The sequence below is a fragment of the Schistocerca cancellata genome, unplaced genomic scaffold (genome assembly GCF_023864275.1).
Source record: "Schistocerca cancellata isolate TAMUIC-IGC-003103 unplaced genomic scaffold, iqSchCanc2.1 HiC_scaffold_1147, whole genome shotgun sequence".
NCBI classification, from domain to species: Eukaryota; Metazoa; Arthropoda; class Insecta; order Orthoptera; family Acrididae; genus Schistocerca; species Schistocerca cancellata.
Window position 1 is genome coordinate 8,807,673 of NW_026047146.1, and position 19,215 is coordinate 8,826,887.

The following is a 19,215-nucleotide window of genomic DNA, read 5'->3' on the forward strand; positions in this document are numbered from 1 at the left end:
GACATGTCCACTGACAGAGTTTTGATGGCTGTGCAACGCTTTGCAGGACATAGGAGCCTACTAGTCACTGTCTACTCAGACAATGCTATAACATTTCATGCAGCCAACTCAGAACTGGCAGAGCTTTTCAAAACTATGCAGCATACTGACGTACAGCTCTACTGTGCCCACCATGGAATCACTTGGAAATTCATACCCCCACGTGCGGCTTGGCGGGGAGGCTGGTGGGAACGCATGATAGGCTCAGTCAAGCGCTGCCTGGGGAAAGTTCTTGGTCGCTCCCAGGTGGATGTAGAGAGCTTAAACACCACCTTGATCAGCATAGAAGCCGAAATAAACTAACGACCCATCACTCAAGGAGAGCGACACTGCATTGACGCAAGCTCACTTTCTAAATGGTGGGAAATTAGTAATAAATTCCATGTGGGCCAGAGCCAGCAACTAGAAAGGACCTTGCCAAGGAGTTCCGACTCAGACAAAAGGTCCATGACAACAACTGGCGCAGGTGGAAGACAGAATACTTCCTGCTGCTAAGACAATATCATGAGGTGAAGGGATACCCTTTGCAAAGGAAAGCGAGAATTGGAGAGGTTATTCTGCTCCAAGAAGACAGCAAACCACGGCACTTGTGGAAGAGGTCTGTGGTAGAAGTAGTGCGGTATGGCAGAGACAGTAAAATACGGTGCATCATCCTCCACCAGCCAGATGGTATGAAGATCTGTTGACCGGTCCAGCTGGTCATCCCCCTCGAGATGGACCAGGGGGGGGAGGATATCGGGGAATGAAGACTCCTACGATAACTGTTGGTGTTCTGTTAAGTCTATACATTGTGCTGCCCTCTGCAGCGGACATATTTCAACTGTAACTGTAAAATGGACATGTGAGAATAAAGGTGAGTGTGAGCAGAAGTTTTACTGTGTCCTTGATTTCACTAGTGTGTAGCAACAAATGGTAGAAAAAGAGTGCATGTGGGCTTTAAGTTTGCATCCATCTTTTTCATTACTCAATGGGCCACAGTGATGCCATGATTAGAGGGAAGTGTGGATTTCTCCCTCAGTGAGGCCATCTAGCATCAGAATGTAAAGAACACCATGTGAAGAATTCAGTGAACGATAGTCCTCAACACAAACAGGATAACTCTGGAGGAGTGATGCTGTAAGCAGTTGTAGGGTCTGAAAATCACAATACGTTTTCAGAAGCAAAGTTGTATTACATAAATGACAAAAGAATTTCACAGGGCCTGCAACTGCAACACCTTTCAGAATAATGCATGCATTAACCGTAGCAAAGGACTGACCACCTCCGATATGTGATATCATGAGGAACTGATGTACAACAGGTATGGCCTTGAAATCTTTAGCCTCATTCTGTTTATGTTTAGTAGACACACCCTAAGACGTTGATTGAGCCACTGCAAAAAATCCCCGTGATTGCCAACATCTCCAATGGCATGCTGCTTCCAATTGGGTGCCCCCTCAGAGGGGGATTCACCCACTGTAAATGACTGTTCACACCTCCCGAACTCCTGACAGAGGGACCAGCTGGCATTTGAGAAAGTAACAGTCACCCCTCTCTGGGCCTGGTCTGTATCAGAGGGTATGTGTGAACCCTACCGTTGACCCAGAACTAGGAATTATGCTTTACCGTGTCACCTGTAATGTGTCTAATGAATGAGCCAGGCTTCAGGAACACACCAGGTTGAAGGAGGAACAAAGAGAATGAGGATTTACCAGTTAAGTCTTCACAACCTTACTGAAACTGGCAACAGCTACTTACAATTCTTCTTGATCATGGCCGTAAACTGTCAACACTACAAGCTTGTGTGTTTCCTGAGCACCACTGTGGCACAGCATTGAAAGAGTTATCCAACACTATATTCATTGATCTGAAAGACTGGGAATCAGCTCCAATTTTTTGATTTATAGCCACTCACCCTTTCTTGTTCTACTGCAGTATAACATTAGCTTGTGGCTATCAAGATGAATTTCAGTGCTTTTCAAGTGATGTTCTGGATTAAGCACAATACAGCTGCTGATATACCACCTGAATTTTGTCTTCTTGTACTGATATTAGGCATGTGCTCTATTTATCTAGGAACAGTCACACAATGGTTGTTGCACAGAACAGCATTACTGAACATACTTCCTTGTAATGCTGGTGCTTATTGGTAATTCTGAATAATTAAAGTAGTGCATTTCATTTCTGAAGTACTCTCACAATAAATAAAAATTAATATTTCTCAAAAAGTTCTGCAGTGAATTATGAAAACTTACCTTGCACTATCAGATGCATATCTTGTTGACGCTTCCACCTGAAATATTTCAAGAAATGGCCAGTGATTTACAACTGATGGGACAGTAAATAAATAGATTTATATTAACACCCACCTACATGTGATTGATCCACCAAATGCTGTAAGTGAAGCTTGAAAATACCAATAAAGAGCACATGATAAACTGTTGCAATTAATGAAACACAATATTAGTCAGAATTCCTTTTCCATTTTCTCAATTTGTCTTCAGTACTGTAAATACCTACACAAGCTAGTAATTTGGTTGTAGCCATACTTCCTACTAGACACTTCACAAAGAAAAGTGACCAAAAACATTTTTAACCTGTCATGCACTTCCACCTTGTGTAGAATTTTCATTCACTTTTTTTTTTATTATGAAAACTGCCATTCACTGACAGAAGAATCGATTATCATAAATGACACATTTGGGCCTTTGTGCTCTGGGCAGCCCAGATCAACTTGCAGAGGTGAGGAGTGACTTCTAAACCCAACCTTAAGTTCACACCCAGAACTACATACAGACCTGGACCATTAAATATACAAACATTAATAAATATTGGCAAACTCAAAATACTTTCAGACACTGTAAATGTATAACAAAATTCGTATTACAAAACAGCACATTCACAGATGAATAAATACCACATTCAGAGAACTGTAGATTTTTACAGAGAACACAGGGATGAAATTAGCAAAACTATCCCACAACTAGGCTCTGCATTCATAAACGTCAAATCTATGTTGCAATAAGTACCAAATTTTTCCATTACCTCCAGAAAGACTCACTCCCTGCAATAATCCAATATTTAGATGAAAGGTACACAATAATTGATGCACATTAATCAATAAATCATGTTAACAAGAACAATGCAGAAAGCAAAACAGTCCTGAGAACTATGTTGAGAAGCATCTGTTGAAGTTCCAGAGGAAAACGTAAGAATTTTATTAAATTTTTATCCTCAGATTGGTACAAAATGGAGATGAGAACACTTTCTGCCTAAACTGCTATTAATTAATAATGTATTCACAACTGGAATTTTGACTTTCTCAGGCAACAGCTTACTATGAACTATGTCGAACTTATTACATGTCATGCCTAGTCATTGGGGAGTGGATATAAAGATTTGCAGTATGATATGACTGACAGAAATTAGTACATTAAGTACTAACATTGTCTGGACATACAGATTATGAAGACTCCAGTCTTGTAATGACTATGGAATTTGCAAACACAGTTAACACAAAGAAAGTACTCCCTCAAAAGGAATTATAAAGGTTTCAGACATCACACTGACTTACCACTTGAGAATCTTACAGCTGCCAAATTAATTTTGAATAAATATGTACCATAACAGTCCAGGGAGAAAATGTTTTCATTTATAAATGTCTGTCTGACTGTGGATGTAAGAAAAAAGGATAAATGGTAAGAAAAAGACAGTTAGCTAAATTGTTGGCAGATAACCATCCCCCCACCCCACATATATATCACTAAATCACTAAAAAGATATGCAATCAACACTAATATGATTTGAGAATATCACATAGCTTATGTGCCAATAACAAAGCACAATTCCAAGAACTTGATAAATTTCATAGTCAGACATAGATACCTGTTGAAATTGACCATTACCACTGATTAATGAAAGTGGTTCCTGGCCTAGAATAACTGATAATCATGTTCACAGAAGATTCAAAGAAATTCCATGAAAAGTTCAAGGAGAAAACAACAGCAGAAATTCTAAAATACAAGATATATCAGGGATGGCTTAGGACAGGAAGGTCCTGTGATGGGCAGATTGATGAAGGACTAAAGTGGCAAAATACTATTGGAATACATTTGTAAAATTTTAGAAGGCTTATGACTATAAAGCATGACAGCTTTTATTCAGAATTCTTAAAAAATCTTACATGCAGAAGACAACATGAGTCATTTTAAAAGAACTTCAGCCTCATTTGATATAAGAACAGACTTTAGCCAAGGCAATGGACTAACTCCATTCTTCTTTCAGACCATACTAGAAAAGTGAACATTGAACAGATGGAGCACTTGTCAGAACGTAATACCAGAAGTTGAATACTACTTGGTTAGAAACTGGATGTCAAAATTGTCTGTTATACTTTTGTAGATAATTCAGCAATACTGGTGGTGTAGCGAAAGTACAAAACAGAGAGAAAGAAAAAAGTAGGAAAAGCATGACTACTCAACTCCTCTGATAAGAAGCAGTAATGGGGAACACCAATACTGCAAAATCTCACTCAAATATTGAGTATGGGAGTATCAGGGGAAGACAAATTTAAGGATCTATGATAAGTCATATAGCCAAATGGTGGAGAAAATGGAGCCACAAGAGTAAGACTATGAAAGATGGACTTTGCATTACAGTAAACAGAAGACGTTCATAGTAAAAATTTATTCTCCAAAATTGCAGAACATCTGACTCGCAAGGCAGTCATTTGGCCAGAATACACATCTGCATCATAAACACTGATTTCAGATTTAACAAATGATAGTGAAAATAACGAAAAAAGAAAAGATATTAGGAAACAGAACGCCAGAACAAACATTTAAATTCAGAAACAATAGACAAGTGTACATAAATATGTAGGAAAATAACTGGGGCCAAAATTTGGCAAAGAAGGGTAATGAGTCTTACCATACTGAAAAGAAAAACTGCGCAGCAGCACTAAATCTTTTTTATTAAAAAAACTTATTGGCTAACAGAAGTGCACAAAGACCTACAAGAAACTTGTATAAATAAGCAAGAAATTGAAAACCAAACCATAGCCGAGCGGTTAAAGGCGCTACAGTCTGGAACCGCACAACCGCTACGGTCGAAGGTTCGAATCCTGCCTCTGGCATGGATGTGTGTGATGTCCTTAGGTTAGTTAGGTTTAAGTAGTTCTAAATTCTAGGGGACTTATGACCACAGCAGTTGAGTCCCATAGTGCTCAGAGCCATTTGAGCCATTTTGAAAACCAAACCAAATACAGAAACAGAATTGAGTTGATAAATTCTCCACAACAAAATAGTTCCAAAAAGACAAGATAGAAACTAGACATCAGGCGAGTGGAGAGAAATACGTGTACGGATGAAGGAGTAGCATAAAGAAATGTAAAACCTTAGCTGGCCTGTAACTGAGCAGAACAAAAAAATTTGTTTCTCATCTGTAATACCTTCGCAGTACAGCATAGTGGTGCTGTATGTACTGCAAATGAACTACAGCAAGGAGGTCAAAGAGTCTCTGCAAATATGCAAATAACAGTATATGGAGTGTTTTGTTAGGCTACAGCAGTGCTCAGAAGTATTTTTCAGTTGTGTTGTTATGCTGTCAGTACTGCTTGCATGCAGTCACAGAGGAGCAATGCATGTAAGTGTCACTCCATCAAGCGCTTCATGCTGCTGTAGTTACATATCTAGTAAATGAGTAAAATCATACAACAATGTAAGTATATATTCTTTTAGCTCAAAAGTATGTAACTTGCCTTGTTGGTATGGTATTCATTAACCATTATAACTCAGGTATTCACTCAGTGATTGTTTACTTGTAGAGAACTAGAAGTATAACCAAATGAAACACTTGCTTGATGTGAAACAAACTGTTTGGCATGTCTTCAAGACTGGGAGGTAACAGTCTAGCACTGCTACAGAGTATGGCATATCACAACAACTAACAAGTGTGCAAAGTCAATGGCATGAACAGCAAGTAACAGTAATCAACAAGCTAAGGTCCGATCATCCTTGATGAAGAGCAAAGATAAAAGACATTGATTGATTGATTTATTTATTTTATTTCATTAACAGTACAGAGTAACCCACTACCTTGAAATTTAAGGTGGGTAAGATGCTTCTGAATCTAACAGCAAAGACTTCTCATTGTTACAATCTTATTGGTATACAGTTGCTATGCTTTTGTAAAAAATAAAAATGAAGAAAATAATATATGAAGATTTCTCTTAGGCTACAGCGAATGCAATGCTTAACAATTGTTAAAATGGTTGAACTGGCTCTGAGCACTATGGAACTTAACATCAGAGGTCATCAGTCCCCTAGAGCTACTTAAACCTAAGCAACCTAAGGACATCACACACATCCATGCCCAAGGCAGGATTCAAACCTGCGACTGTAGGAGTTGTGAGGTTCCAGACTGAAGCATCTAGAACTGCTCTTAAAGTGGTTCCATATAATTTGTTACTACCTAGTTGATGAGAATATAATTTATATAATGCACATGTCAAAGAAAAATAAATGAAAAGAATATCTAATACAATGAGTGCAGTGAAAGGAAATGCTGTATTTGGAAGTGTAATATAGTCTAAGTAGCACGTTGGTTGATAATGGCCTATTTCTATGTATTTCAGATGAGAAGGTCTCGGTACAACCTCGAGCTATTCTCATCTGAAATGGTTTGTGCTAAGGACAGAATGATTTGTAGGCAATCAGCTGCAGCTCCAAGAGAAACACCTCAACAAATCAGGGATGATCTGAAGCAACATAGTGGACTGAGCCCACGCACGTCTACCATAAAAAGTCACTTAGTAACAGGCGATTTACATGATAAATGAAATAAACCAGCTCATAAATTCAAAAACTAGGGACAGGATAGACTTTCCAAGAAAACCCTGAACTTGGAATGCCAAAGACGGATTTAAGGTTTTATGGAGTGACAAAAATAAATTTAACATTTTTTTTCTGATGGTGTGGAGTATACAGGGTGAGTCACTAACTATTGCCACCAAGAGAAACTCTGAAAGTATGATAGGAGTTGAGAGGTTTGTGGGACAAAAGTTGCATGGTACAACAGGGGCCACAGTATGAAATTGGTTGATTGTTGCTTCAGAGATATAAAGGTCAACTTTGCTTTTTGAATGGGATGCTACAGTATGATACTTATTTTCTGATAGCGGTTATGGAGATGAATTCAATGATGTTTAACATTAACGTCTTTGAAGGTCAATGAAGGTCAAAAAGGTGGTTTGAAAATCCATTATCAGAAGGTGTTCGAAGTGACGACCATTGGTATCAATGCAGTGCTGCGATCTTCTTACCATGGATGGAGTGGTATTTCTTATCACATCAGCACTTATGGAAACACATGCTCTGACAATTGTCTCCCATATCTCATGCAAATAGATATGCAGACTTGTAATAAATATATTACAATTTCATATCCTTCAATTACCCAATGGCAGTTTTTTGTATTACACACTTATGTTTATGTAATTGTAACTAATGCTTTCTATAAAACATTTTTGAGTGCTACTGTAATAGAACTGTACTAAGACCCATGGTGAGATGAAAGAAGGAGATAGTAAAGAACAGTGGCAGAGTACAAATACTGTTTTGTTCTGCAGATCACTACATGCAATCTGATGACCCTCTGGACAGCAGCAACAATCCTTAAGTATATTGTCTCATGTGAGCTCATCAGATCAAATCAAAATGTATTTGAAGAAAGCAACTACCATATTTTGCAGACTGAAAGGTGCACCTTAATTTAGAAGCAGTTTTTAAGGAAAGTACATTTTTACCATTTTTTATTATATTGCAGTCAGCCTAAAAATTTCTTAGTTTATACAACCAAAATGACATTTAAAATCACTGATATTCATTATCTGAACTTTCCTCTTTCCTCAGCATCATTGTCCTCTTATATATAAGATGGTCTTAATTACCATTGAGAGCATTATTTATGCTGCCCTTCTTGAAAGATTTAACTACGATGTTTTCTCTCACTCCAGATCATGACTGCTTTATTGACTGACACACTTGTTTGTTAGTAGATCATTTTAGAACTCCGTTGTCATGAATTCATGTTGGGCTTAATCCATCATCCATTTGTTCCAATCCTCTTCCATATACAATTTAAATACACTGAAATGCCATGGAAACTGATATAAGCATGCGTATTCAAAGATAGAGGTATGTCAACAAGCAGGATATGACACTGCAGTCTGCAATGCCTATATAAAACAAGAAGTGTCTGGCACAGCTGTTTTATCAGTTACTGCTTCAACAATGGCAGGTAATTAAGATTTAATTGAGTCTGAATGTGATGTTATAGCCAGTGCATGAGCGATGGGACAGCATTTCTGAGATAACTATGAAGTGGGGATACTACCGTATGGCGATTTCATGAGTGTACAGTGAATATCAGGAATCCATTAAAATATAAAATTTCTGACAATGCTGTGGCCAGAGAAGGATACTGCAAGAACGGGACCACCAAGAAATGAAGAGAATCATTCAACATGATGGATGTGCAAACCTTGCACAAATTGCTGCAGGTTTGAATACTGCGCCATCAAAAAGTATCAGTGTGCAAACCATTCAACAAAACATCACTGATATGGGCTTTTGGAGCTGAAGGCCCACTTGTGCACCCTTGATTACTGCACGACACAAAGCGTTACACCTCAATTTGGCCTGTCAACACCAGCATTGGACTGTTGAGATTGGAAACATGTTGCCTGGTCAGATGAGTCATTTCAAATTGTATTGAGCAGATGGATGTGTAAAGGTATGGAGATAGCCTCGTGAATCTATGGACCCTTCTTGTCAGCAGGGAACTGTTCAAGGTGGTGGAGGCTGTGTAATGGTGTAGGGCATGTGCTGCAGTGATATGGGACACCTGATACTGACAGGTCACACGTACATAAGTATCCTGTCTGATCACCTGCAGCCATTCATGTCCATTGTGCAATCCGACCGACTTGGGCAATACCAGTAGAATTGCTACAGAGTGGCTCCATGAACACTCTTCTGAGAAACACTTCTACTGGCCACCAAATTCCCCTGGCATTAACATTACTGAGCAAAACTGGGATGTCTCACAACATGCTCTTCAGAAAAGATCTCCAGCCCCTCATACTCTTTCTGATTTATGGTCAGCCCTGCAAGATTCTTGGTGTCAATTCTTCCCCTGCAGTACTTCTGACATTAGCTGAGTACATGCCATGTTGTGTTGCAGCACTTCTGCATGCTCACTAGGGCTCTACATGACATTACGCAGGTGTACCAGCTTATTTGGCTTTTCAGTGTAGTGCATTTGTCAAGACTTCAAGAAGTTGCAATTGTGAAGTAAGTCCTCCTGCAATAACAGCAAGCTCTGTATTTAATTGTCTCCATTTCTCTTTCACAGAATTTTACAAATGACTACTGAAGTGATCTAGCACAAGAAGAGAACTCATCTTCAACCAAGTGACTTTCCTTTGTTTCTGTTAATCCACAATTTCATACCAGCCTCATCCATCCAACCCTTGTCACATACATGAACAACACCTGCCAGTATTCCACAAGGTTTTGACGTTTTTTAGCACTTGAAAATGATCATTGGATTAAGTTTAGTGCCATCAACACAACATGAAAGAACAACAGTGTAGTGCATTTTTTCATGTTCACCTGTTTTAATAGTTACCGTTTTAGCACTTTTCATGGCAACAATTTTGTTACTTGGCACATCAAGTCTTTATGCACTATTTAACTTAGTTACACACTGGTTTTCTTTCTATGTTGTATAATAATGTGATGGAAAGGTAATACTCTCTTCATACTCTTGTGGAATTTTATGAGATGTTTTGGTCTTGGTTCACGTGCTATGTCCATGACACTTTATAAACCTGTAGCACCAAACATTTTCACCCTTAGTATCTGTTAAGTTCCACTGTAGCACTAGCTTACAAGCATGTATTTGAGACATTTTTGTAGTAATTCGAATACCATTTGGATGGTGTGCTTGAATCCATTTCAGTACATCATCTTCTAGTTTTTGCCATTTTGTATTCAGTCCCCTATTTGGACATTTGGCCTTCCTCATGTTTTTCTGTTCTTCTTTACTAGCCTGCCAATAGCATTTTTTTTTCTTTTTCTGTTGCTGGAGGACTGGAATGCTGCTCAGCTGCTGTGTTTCCACATTGTTCTGCATATGCTTTTACTTTCTATTTATAGCCTGCATCATATGAGTACCTTTTATTTTTTCCATTGTGAAGCTAGCTACTAAAGAAAATATTCTTCTGTTACCAATAACACAAATCACTTTCAATTGAAGTTCGCTGGCACTGTAGACTGCAATGACAACAGGGTAGACAGTGCCCTTGGTTTGTGATTGTGGGGCATGAGGGAGACACTGTTAGCAAGCTTGTGAATCCCATTAACTCATGTTCGTTGCATTGGTGCAATTGAATCCAATGTTGCTAGATAGAAATAGATTTCCTGCAGCATTGAATATGTGGCAAATTTTAAGGCAACCAGGAATTTTGACGCCAACACTGGACTTGTTATATTAAATTCGAGTATAACGCACCTCAACTTTGAAGGCACTTTTTTGAACAAACAAATTCGTTTTATAATCTGTAATATATGGTATCAAGTCTCTGTAAGTACCACTGGAAATTAATTTGAACAAATAATTAAGGTACCTTAAAATTTATCATGCATTCAAACTTTCAAATACTACAAGTGAGATAGTAATGTATCATCAAATGTACAGGATTGATTGACACTGAACATTTGTCATTTAACATTGAAACACAAACAGATACACATTTAATATTTTGCTCTGGTAAACTATGTTCCTCCCAAGCCAAGAGAAATGCCATTAACCGGCTATCCATTGGGAATACTTTCCTGTGAGAGAAAGCCGACAACTGTGAGGCAGTATTTAAATTCAAATTCCTACAACTTTTGCAGTAGTATCTTTGAGGAAGTTTAGGACATTTCCAAGGCCAATGCTATGATGGCAAGTAGAATTTGTCACACATTAAAACATACTCATCAACCCATTGACAAACAAAAGATGAATGCAGCCAAAGTAAGTGAGGAACAGCAATAAGCAAAGGATTCAACATATCAAATATTCTAACTCTGCTGACTGATCCTTCAAAAAATCAGATGCAAGCCAACTGCTAATTTGTCACTTTCCATCTATAGAAGATTATTCACAAGTATTATATAGAAAAACACTAAAACTGAATTCAACGGTATTATATCAAACTGTGCATCTGAACTTCAGGAGTTAAATATAGCACTGCATAGTTTTTCATTATTTAATTTTTATAAACACTGACTACAATAACGCTGAATTTTACTACTGGTAAGCCAAAACTGCCACAGGCACAAACCACACATCAAACTGTACAGTTTATCTGGAACTCAACTGTATCCAGGATATCTAAAATTTGAGTAAAACTACTCAATTAATTTGACGAGAGCTAAATATACTCCACAATTCGATACACCAAAAGACAGTATATTTTACACTACACCCTTACCTTTATCCTTGGTCAGTATGTGTTGGCACATTTTTGAAAAATTAACTATTATGCAGTGTGATCAATATATGTTCAGTTCAATTTGTTGTAATTCAAACTTCGTATGTGCTACATAGTAGCATAAATCACCATGTAAATAAGCAGGAAATTATGACCTAACCTGATAAGACGCACTTGTTTGTATACAAATATTCCTTTGTGTTTACTTATTTTGCATGATGGCAGTTTATTATGTTTCCACCAATATTTAATGTAATATTTATCTTAGAATATTTCATAAGGTTTTAAAGTGAGAAGCTTGGGGAGGTGCTTAGCTCAAGCCAAGCTTCACAAACTCCTCACTAGGGTACGAACTAATCCAGAAGGTACATTGAGGAAGGAGGATGGGGAAAATACAAAAACAGCATGTGAGACACTGGAACTGCTCCTCAAAATTCATTTTCCTCAATATGCTCTGGCGGATAACATAGGCCAGAATGCGACCCCTGAAAGACAATGGTTCTCAGCCACTCAAAGAGAGGACTGCGACCAGCCAAGGCGTGTGTCGATTTCAGTAAAATCCAATGGGCAGTGGGAACATTCTAACTGGTCAAGTCACCTGGCCCAGATGGACTCTTTCCAGCTCTCTTGAAACAAGCACGAGAGAATCTTGTAAGAGTGCTGTGCAGGTTATTCAGGGTTAGCCTGGCAGCGGGAGTCATTCCCAATGCCTGGAGGGCAGTGACAGTTGTCTTTATTCTAAAGCCAGGGGAAAACTGATCATACCAGGCCCAAGGATATAAGACCAATCAGTCTGGTTAATGTACATGTTGGGGAGAGAAGGCTAACTACGGCTCATCTACATTCCTGGAAATTGAAATAAGAACACCGTGAATTCATTGTCCCAGGAAGGGGAAACTTTATTGATACATTCCTGGGGTCAGATACATCACATGATCACACTGACAGAACCACAGGCACATAGACACAGGCAACAGAGCATGCACAATGTCGGCACTAGTACAGTGTATATCCACCTTTCGCAGCAATGCAGGCTGCTATTCTCCCATGGAGACGATCATAGAGATGCTGGATGTAGTCCTGTGGAACGGCTTGCCATGCCATTTCCACCTGGCGTCTCAGTTGGACCAGCGTTCGTGCTGGACGTGCAGACCGCGTGAGACGACGCTTCATCCAGTCCCAAACATGCTCAATGGGGGACAGATCCGGAGATCTTGCTGGCCAGGGTAGTTGACTTACACCTTCTAGAGCACGTTGGGTGGCACGGGATACATGCGGACGTGCATTGTCCTGTTGGAACAGCAAGTTCCCTTGCCGGTCTAGGAATGGTAGAACGATGGGTTCGATGACGGTTTGGATGTACCGTGCACTATTCAGTGTCCCCTCGACGATCACCAGTGGTGTACGGCCAGTGTAGGAGATCGCTCCCCACACCATGATGCCGGGTGTTTGCCCTGTGTGCCTCGGTCGTATGCAGTCCTGATTGTGGCGCACACATACGACCATCATTGGCACCAAGGCAGAAGCGACTCTCATCGCTGAAGACGACATGTCTCCATTCGTCCCTCCATTCACGCCTGTCGCGACACCACTGGAGGCGGGCTGCACGATGTTGGGGCGTGAGCGGAAGACGGCCTAACGGTGTGCGGGACCGTAGTCCAGCTTCATGGAGACGGTTGCGAATGGTCCTCGCCGATACACCAGGAGCAAGTGTCCCTAATTTGCTGGGAAGTGGCGGTGCGGCCCCTACGGCACTGCGTAGGATCCTACGGTCTTGGCGTGCATCCGTGCATCGCTGCGGTCCGGTCCCAGGTCGACGGGCATGTGCACCTTCCGCCGACCACTGGCGACAACATCGATGTACTGTGGAGACCTCACGCCCCACGTGTTGAGCAATTCGGCGGTACGTCCACCCGGCCTCCCGCATGCCCACTATACGCCCTCGCTCAAAGTCCGTCAACTGCACATACGGTTCACGTCCACGCTGTCGCGGCATGCTACCAGTGTTAAAGACTGCGATGGAGCTCCGTATGCCACGGCAAACTGGCTGACACTGACGGCGGAGGTGCACAAATGCTGCGCAGCTAGCGCCATTTGACGGCCAACACCGCGATTCCTGGTGTGTCCGCTGTGCCGTGCGTGTGATCATTGCTTGTACAGCCCTCTTGCAGTGTCCGGAGCAAGTATGGTGGGTCTGACACACCGGTGTCAATGTGTACTTTTTTCCATTTCCAGGAGTGTATATTCAAACCAACACACACATCAACCATGTAAATCACCAGAGAAAGCTTTCCGTCAATTCGTTGGGAGGGTGGAGAAAGCCCCTTGCTTTCAAGAAAGAGCCCACTCCATCTTCCTGGACATTGAGGGAACTTTTTGTAAGACAACCATTGATTCCATGGTCAGGGCAGCAGAGATGCATGACCTAGTGACCACTATATGTAGGTGGACTAAGGCCATGCTTAGTAGGAGGAGGGTAGAAGCCACCATGATTAATGAAAAAATGGTAATTAACACCACTAGAGATTGTCCACAAGCAGGAGTTTTGTCCACTTTATTGTGGAATCTAGTGGTGAACAAACTCATTGAGAAACTAGATTCCAGGCAATGATTTTGTGAAGGATACACAGATGACCTTGTCATAGTAATACTTGGCAAATTTACTGACACAGTTTGGAATATGGCACAAGGTTCACTGGACATTGTGCAAGACGAGTGCATGAAATAGAACCTAAGGGTTAATCCTATGAAGACTTGTGGTACCAATCTTGAAGAAGCATATCCAACACTGAAGTTGGAATCTAAAGCTTTTCGATGAAACTCAATCTGTGAAGCGGATAGTGAAAGGTCTAGGGGGTACCCTTAGATGAGAAACTAATATGGACCCCTGACATTAAGAGCATCTGCTCCAGGGCAAAAGGTACTCTAGTGAGTACCAGAAGGACTTTTGGCAAAAACTAGGGCCTAAGACCCTGAGGTAGGCACTGGATATACAGCACAGTGGTTAGACTTAGGATCTCCTATAAGGCCGTAGTGTCCTGGAAGAAGGTAGAACAGCAGATTGCAGCTAAGAAGATTGCTAAGGTGCTGAGCCTAGCCTGCATCACCATAAGAGGCAGAATTAGTAGCACACCAACTACTGGGGTGGAAGCTGGTGCATACAGACTCAAAACTGGTAAAAACTGGATCTCACTGAGATATCCAGACCCACACACTAATATAGTGAGTGAGGCAAATATTGGAATGGCTGGGGAACTGCTGGCCGACTATATAATAACTCCTAACTGCTTCAACAAGCTTTACAATATAATAATTTGAAGTTGGGAACAGTAAGAAAAAACAGTTTGACGCCATACTGGGGACATTGTCTGGTTCACTGATTGCTCGAAATCAGACCAAGGTGCTGGGCCGTGGTGTATGGAATTCGGCGAAGACTGGCGGGCATCATCTCTCCAGGACAACTGGCCTTGGTATTCCAAGCTGAAATTACTGCAATCAGGGTGTGTGTGGAGGAAAAAATACATAGGTGCTAGAAGGATCGTAGCATCTACATCTATTCAGACAGCTAGACAGACCTTAAATCGAGATCTAAAATTATTGCAGAATGTCGCAGGGCTCTGGTGGAGCTAGGGGGAAGCAATTGGGTAAAACCAATGTTGGTCCTTGGCCACTCAGGGATCAGTGTCAATGAACAAGCCGACAAATTGGGGGCAGAGACTCCATTCATTGGATTGGAACCTGTCCTGACAATCACCAAGGCTATGATCAAACTAGAACTACAGAACTGGCTTAGAAGACAGCACATAGAATACTGGTCCAATGTCGATAAGCAAAAACATGGCAAGTTAATGATGCCAAAGCTGTGTTTTAAGAGAAGCTCTGTAATCCTGGGCTTGAACAGCCAAGAGATTAAACTCACACCCAAAGGTGTAATGGAGGCATGTCCAGCATGGTTTCAATCCCAGCAGTTGGCGTGCTACTAATTCTGCCTGTTATTGCGAAGCAGGCCATTCTCTGCACCTTAGCAAGCTTCTTAGCTGCAACCTGCTGTTCTACCTTCTCCCACGACACTAAGGCTCCATAGGAGATTCTAAGTCTAACCACCGTACTGTATATCTAGTGCATACCTCAGGGTCTTAGGCCCTAGTTCTTTTGCCACAAGTCCTTCTGGTATTCCCTATAGTGCCTTTCGCCCTGGAGCAGATGCTCTTAACCCCTAATCACAGTCGTGAGTACTTCTCACGCAACTACAGTCATGCAGTCCCGTGGAATGCATTCAGAAGGCGGGAAAAATACTTAAAAATCACCAATCTAGTGCTACTTTTTGAATTTAGTACTACATATTTATTCTTCAATTATACACAAATGGTAATTTATGAACAAAATATTGTTTTGGTGCTGTGAAAAAGACCTATTCATATTGCACTCTAAATTCTCATTGAAATTTACAGTGATGGACAAATATCCAAATATCTAAGTGTAGTTCTTCTCTTGAAACTTGGTTGTTGCAGGTTAATGTTGATCAAGTACCACCGGTGTAAAATTTAATGAGTAGTCTTGACAGCAAATGAAACAGAAAAAATCTGCACTACTGAAAGTGGCCACATTATGCACCAACTTACACGCACTGCGGACACACCTTACAAGAGCATTCCAAACAAATTAGGACCTTGCAATTGCGACACAAGTAACTTGTCTTTCTCTTCTTTTTTGGTGGACAAATGCGACATGTCTCCCTTCCATCCCTAGGTAGTTTGTACTCCTTTTCCAGCTCTTCATGGAGATGTACTTCACTTCCTAAAACTCGAACGATAGAAAATCTCAATTCTCGTGGGAGGAATTTATTCACTATCCTTTCGTGCAGTGAATGTTCGATCAGTTCTTTCGCTAGGGCTTTCATGAAGTTCATCCTGGTAAGCACAGTTCTTTCCTTGAATGACTGATGAACAATATATGCACTGACAACACTCGTGTCAAGAATATGGAAAAACACAGCCATGGTCCAACGTTGTGTGCAGCGACTTTAACAATATTTGGCACACTTTTTGTCTACAGTATCAACAGCACCCTTTGTGTTGTTATAGTGGGCTATTATTACAGGTTTTTTACTTTCCACATCATCTTCTATGGAGTGATGCATTGTTGATATACGAATTACTGCTCTTCCTTTCTTAGGCACATGCAAAATGGGCGTGATGCGTTTGGTAAATCCATACAGCGTTGTTCCAACTTCAAGTCTACAGGAAGGCAAGAAAGATGCAGGAATTTCCTTTCAGTTCTTCCGCATTGTTCCCACTGTGGTCAAACCATTTTTCTGTAGCACATCTGCAAGTATAATTGACATACCAGTTATCACCAGTGTTGTTTCGGTTAGCGTGTGCTATTGGCTTGCACAATCTGAGGACAGCCTGAGTGATAATGGCGTATTTCTTCTCGTCTGGGGAAAGTCCTGCTCCATCAGTACCTTTTCCACAGTAGAGATAGGTTTTGAAGATGAAGTTAGTCCTGGAGTCGGCTAGGCATTGAAGCTTCAGGCCATACTTCACCTGTTTAGATGGAATATGCATTTTGAATTTACAGTGTCCTCTGAAACCAATTAGCATTTCATCAACTGTAGCATTAACCCCAAAAATATAGGATCGCTGCGAATTTTTGTTGAATTTATGTAGAATGTTTGTTATAGCAGCTGCTGGATCAGAAACCTTACGTAACTCCGTGTCATCAGGGTTGTCAAATCTCAGGCAGTTGAGAATTACAGCAAATCTTGCTGATGATATAGTGATACGGAAATTAGCAAAGTCCTTGTGGACACTAAGTACAATCCGTTCTTGTGAATTTATTTGCACTCTCAAATTTTCCTCTGCCTCTCTTTTTCTTCTCTTATATGAAATATTAATAAATACAGTACACTAATACACTGGACATTATTTCAGTTTATTTGCAGTGTAATATAAAAATTGAAGATTAAAAAATCAAACAAGGGAAAATCCAGGACAGAATGGAACATATAGCAGAGATGCTGAGTCGCATATGGGAGAAACAAAAAGACTGTCACAAATATAGCTTTCAGCCAGTACGGCCTTCATCAAAATTAGACAACAGACACACACATACACACTCGTACCAACACAACTCCTACACACATGACTGGAGTCTCAGCCAACTGAGGCCACACTGCGAGCAGCAGCACCTGTGCATCATGAAGTGAGCGGCAACTGGGTGGGAGGTAAGGAGGAGGTTGGGGTAGTGAGGGAGAGGGATAGTAGCATAGTGGTGGCAGACAGTGACGTGCTGTTGGGGAGCATACAGCACTGAGGTGGAAAGAGGGTAAGGCAGCACACTATCTGATCAAAAGTATGGAGACATCCCCGAAAACATACATTTTTCATATTAGGTGCATTGTGGTGCCATCTACTGCCACGTACTCCATATCAGCAACTCCAGTAAACATTATACATCATCAGAGAGCAGAATGGGGCACTCTGCAGAACTCACAGACTTTGAACGTGGCCAGACGATTGGGTGAAAGTTGTGTCCTACGTCTGTACACAAGATTTCAAAACTCCTAAACATCCCTAGTTCTACTGTTTCCAATGTGATAGTGAAGTGGAAATGTGAAGGGACACTTACAGCACAAAAGTGTACAGTCCAATATCATCTGCTGACTGACAGATACCTCCGATAGTAGAAGACATTCGTAATCTATAATAGGCAGACACCTATCCATATAATCCCACAGGAATACCAAACTGCATCAGGATCCACTGTAAGTACTGTGATAGTTAGGAAGGAGGTGAGAAAACTTGGACTGCATGGTCAAGCGGCTGCTCATAGGCCACACATCGCACCAGTAAATACCAAACAATGCCTCGCTTGATGTAAGGAGCGTAAACATTGGATGACTGAACAGTGGAAAAACATTTTGTCGAGTAACAAATCACAGTACACAATGTGGCAATCCGATGGCAGGGTGTGTGTATGGTGAATACCCAGTGAACATCACCTGATAGCACGTGTAGTGCCAACAGTAAAATTCGGAGGCAGTGGTGGTATGGCGTGGTCGTGTTTTTCATGGAGGGGGCTTGAAGCCCATGTTGTTTCACATGGTACTATGGCAGACCAGGCGTACACTAATGTTTTAAGCACCTTCTTGCTTCCCACTGTTTAAGAGCAATTTGGCCAGAATACAATGGGTAATCTGCCATCCACTAAACTTACAGAATATATTCATCCATCCCCGTGGTATTCCACCATCCACCAAACCTACATAATATACTCATCCATCCTTACACAACCCCTTCTTCTAACCCCTTAACCTCATGGCTCGTACCCCTGTAATAGACATAGATGTAAGATCTGTCCTATGCATCCTCCCACCACCACCTACCTCCAGTCCAGTCACAAATATCACCTATCCCATCAAAGGCAGGTAGGTCTACCTGTGAAACAAGTCAAGCAGTCTACAAGCTAAGGTGCAACCACTGTGTTGTATTCTATGTGGGCATGACAACCAGCAAGCTGTCTGTCCACATGAATGACCACTGAATAAACTGTGGCCAACAAACAAATGGGCCACCCTGTTCCTGAGCATGCTGCCAAACAGGACATACTTTATTTCAATGACTGCTTCACAGCCTGTGCCATATGGATCCTTC

General features: G+C 41.0%; 1 protein-coding gene across 4 annotated transcripts in view; it reads right to left on the reverse strand.

Annotated features, from left to right (window-relative positions):
- Nucleotides 1-19,215, reverse strand: part of LOC126159813 (zinc finger protein 737-like) — a 335,328-nt gene that overhangs the window by 272,120 nt on the left and 43,993 nt on the right. For all 4 annotated transcript variants that reach the window (XM_049916618.1, XM_049916615.1, XM_049916616.1 and 1 more), the window contains one exon: nt 2,274-2,311. In XM_049916618.1, coding sequence (XP_049772575.1) covers nt 2,274-2,311 — 38 coding nt within the window. The remainder of the gene's footprint in view (nt 1-2,273; nt 2,312-19,215) is intronic.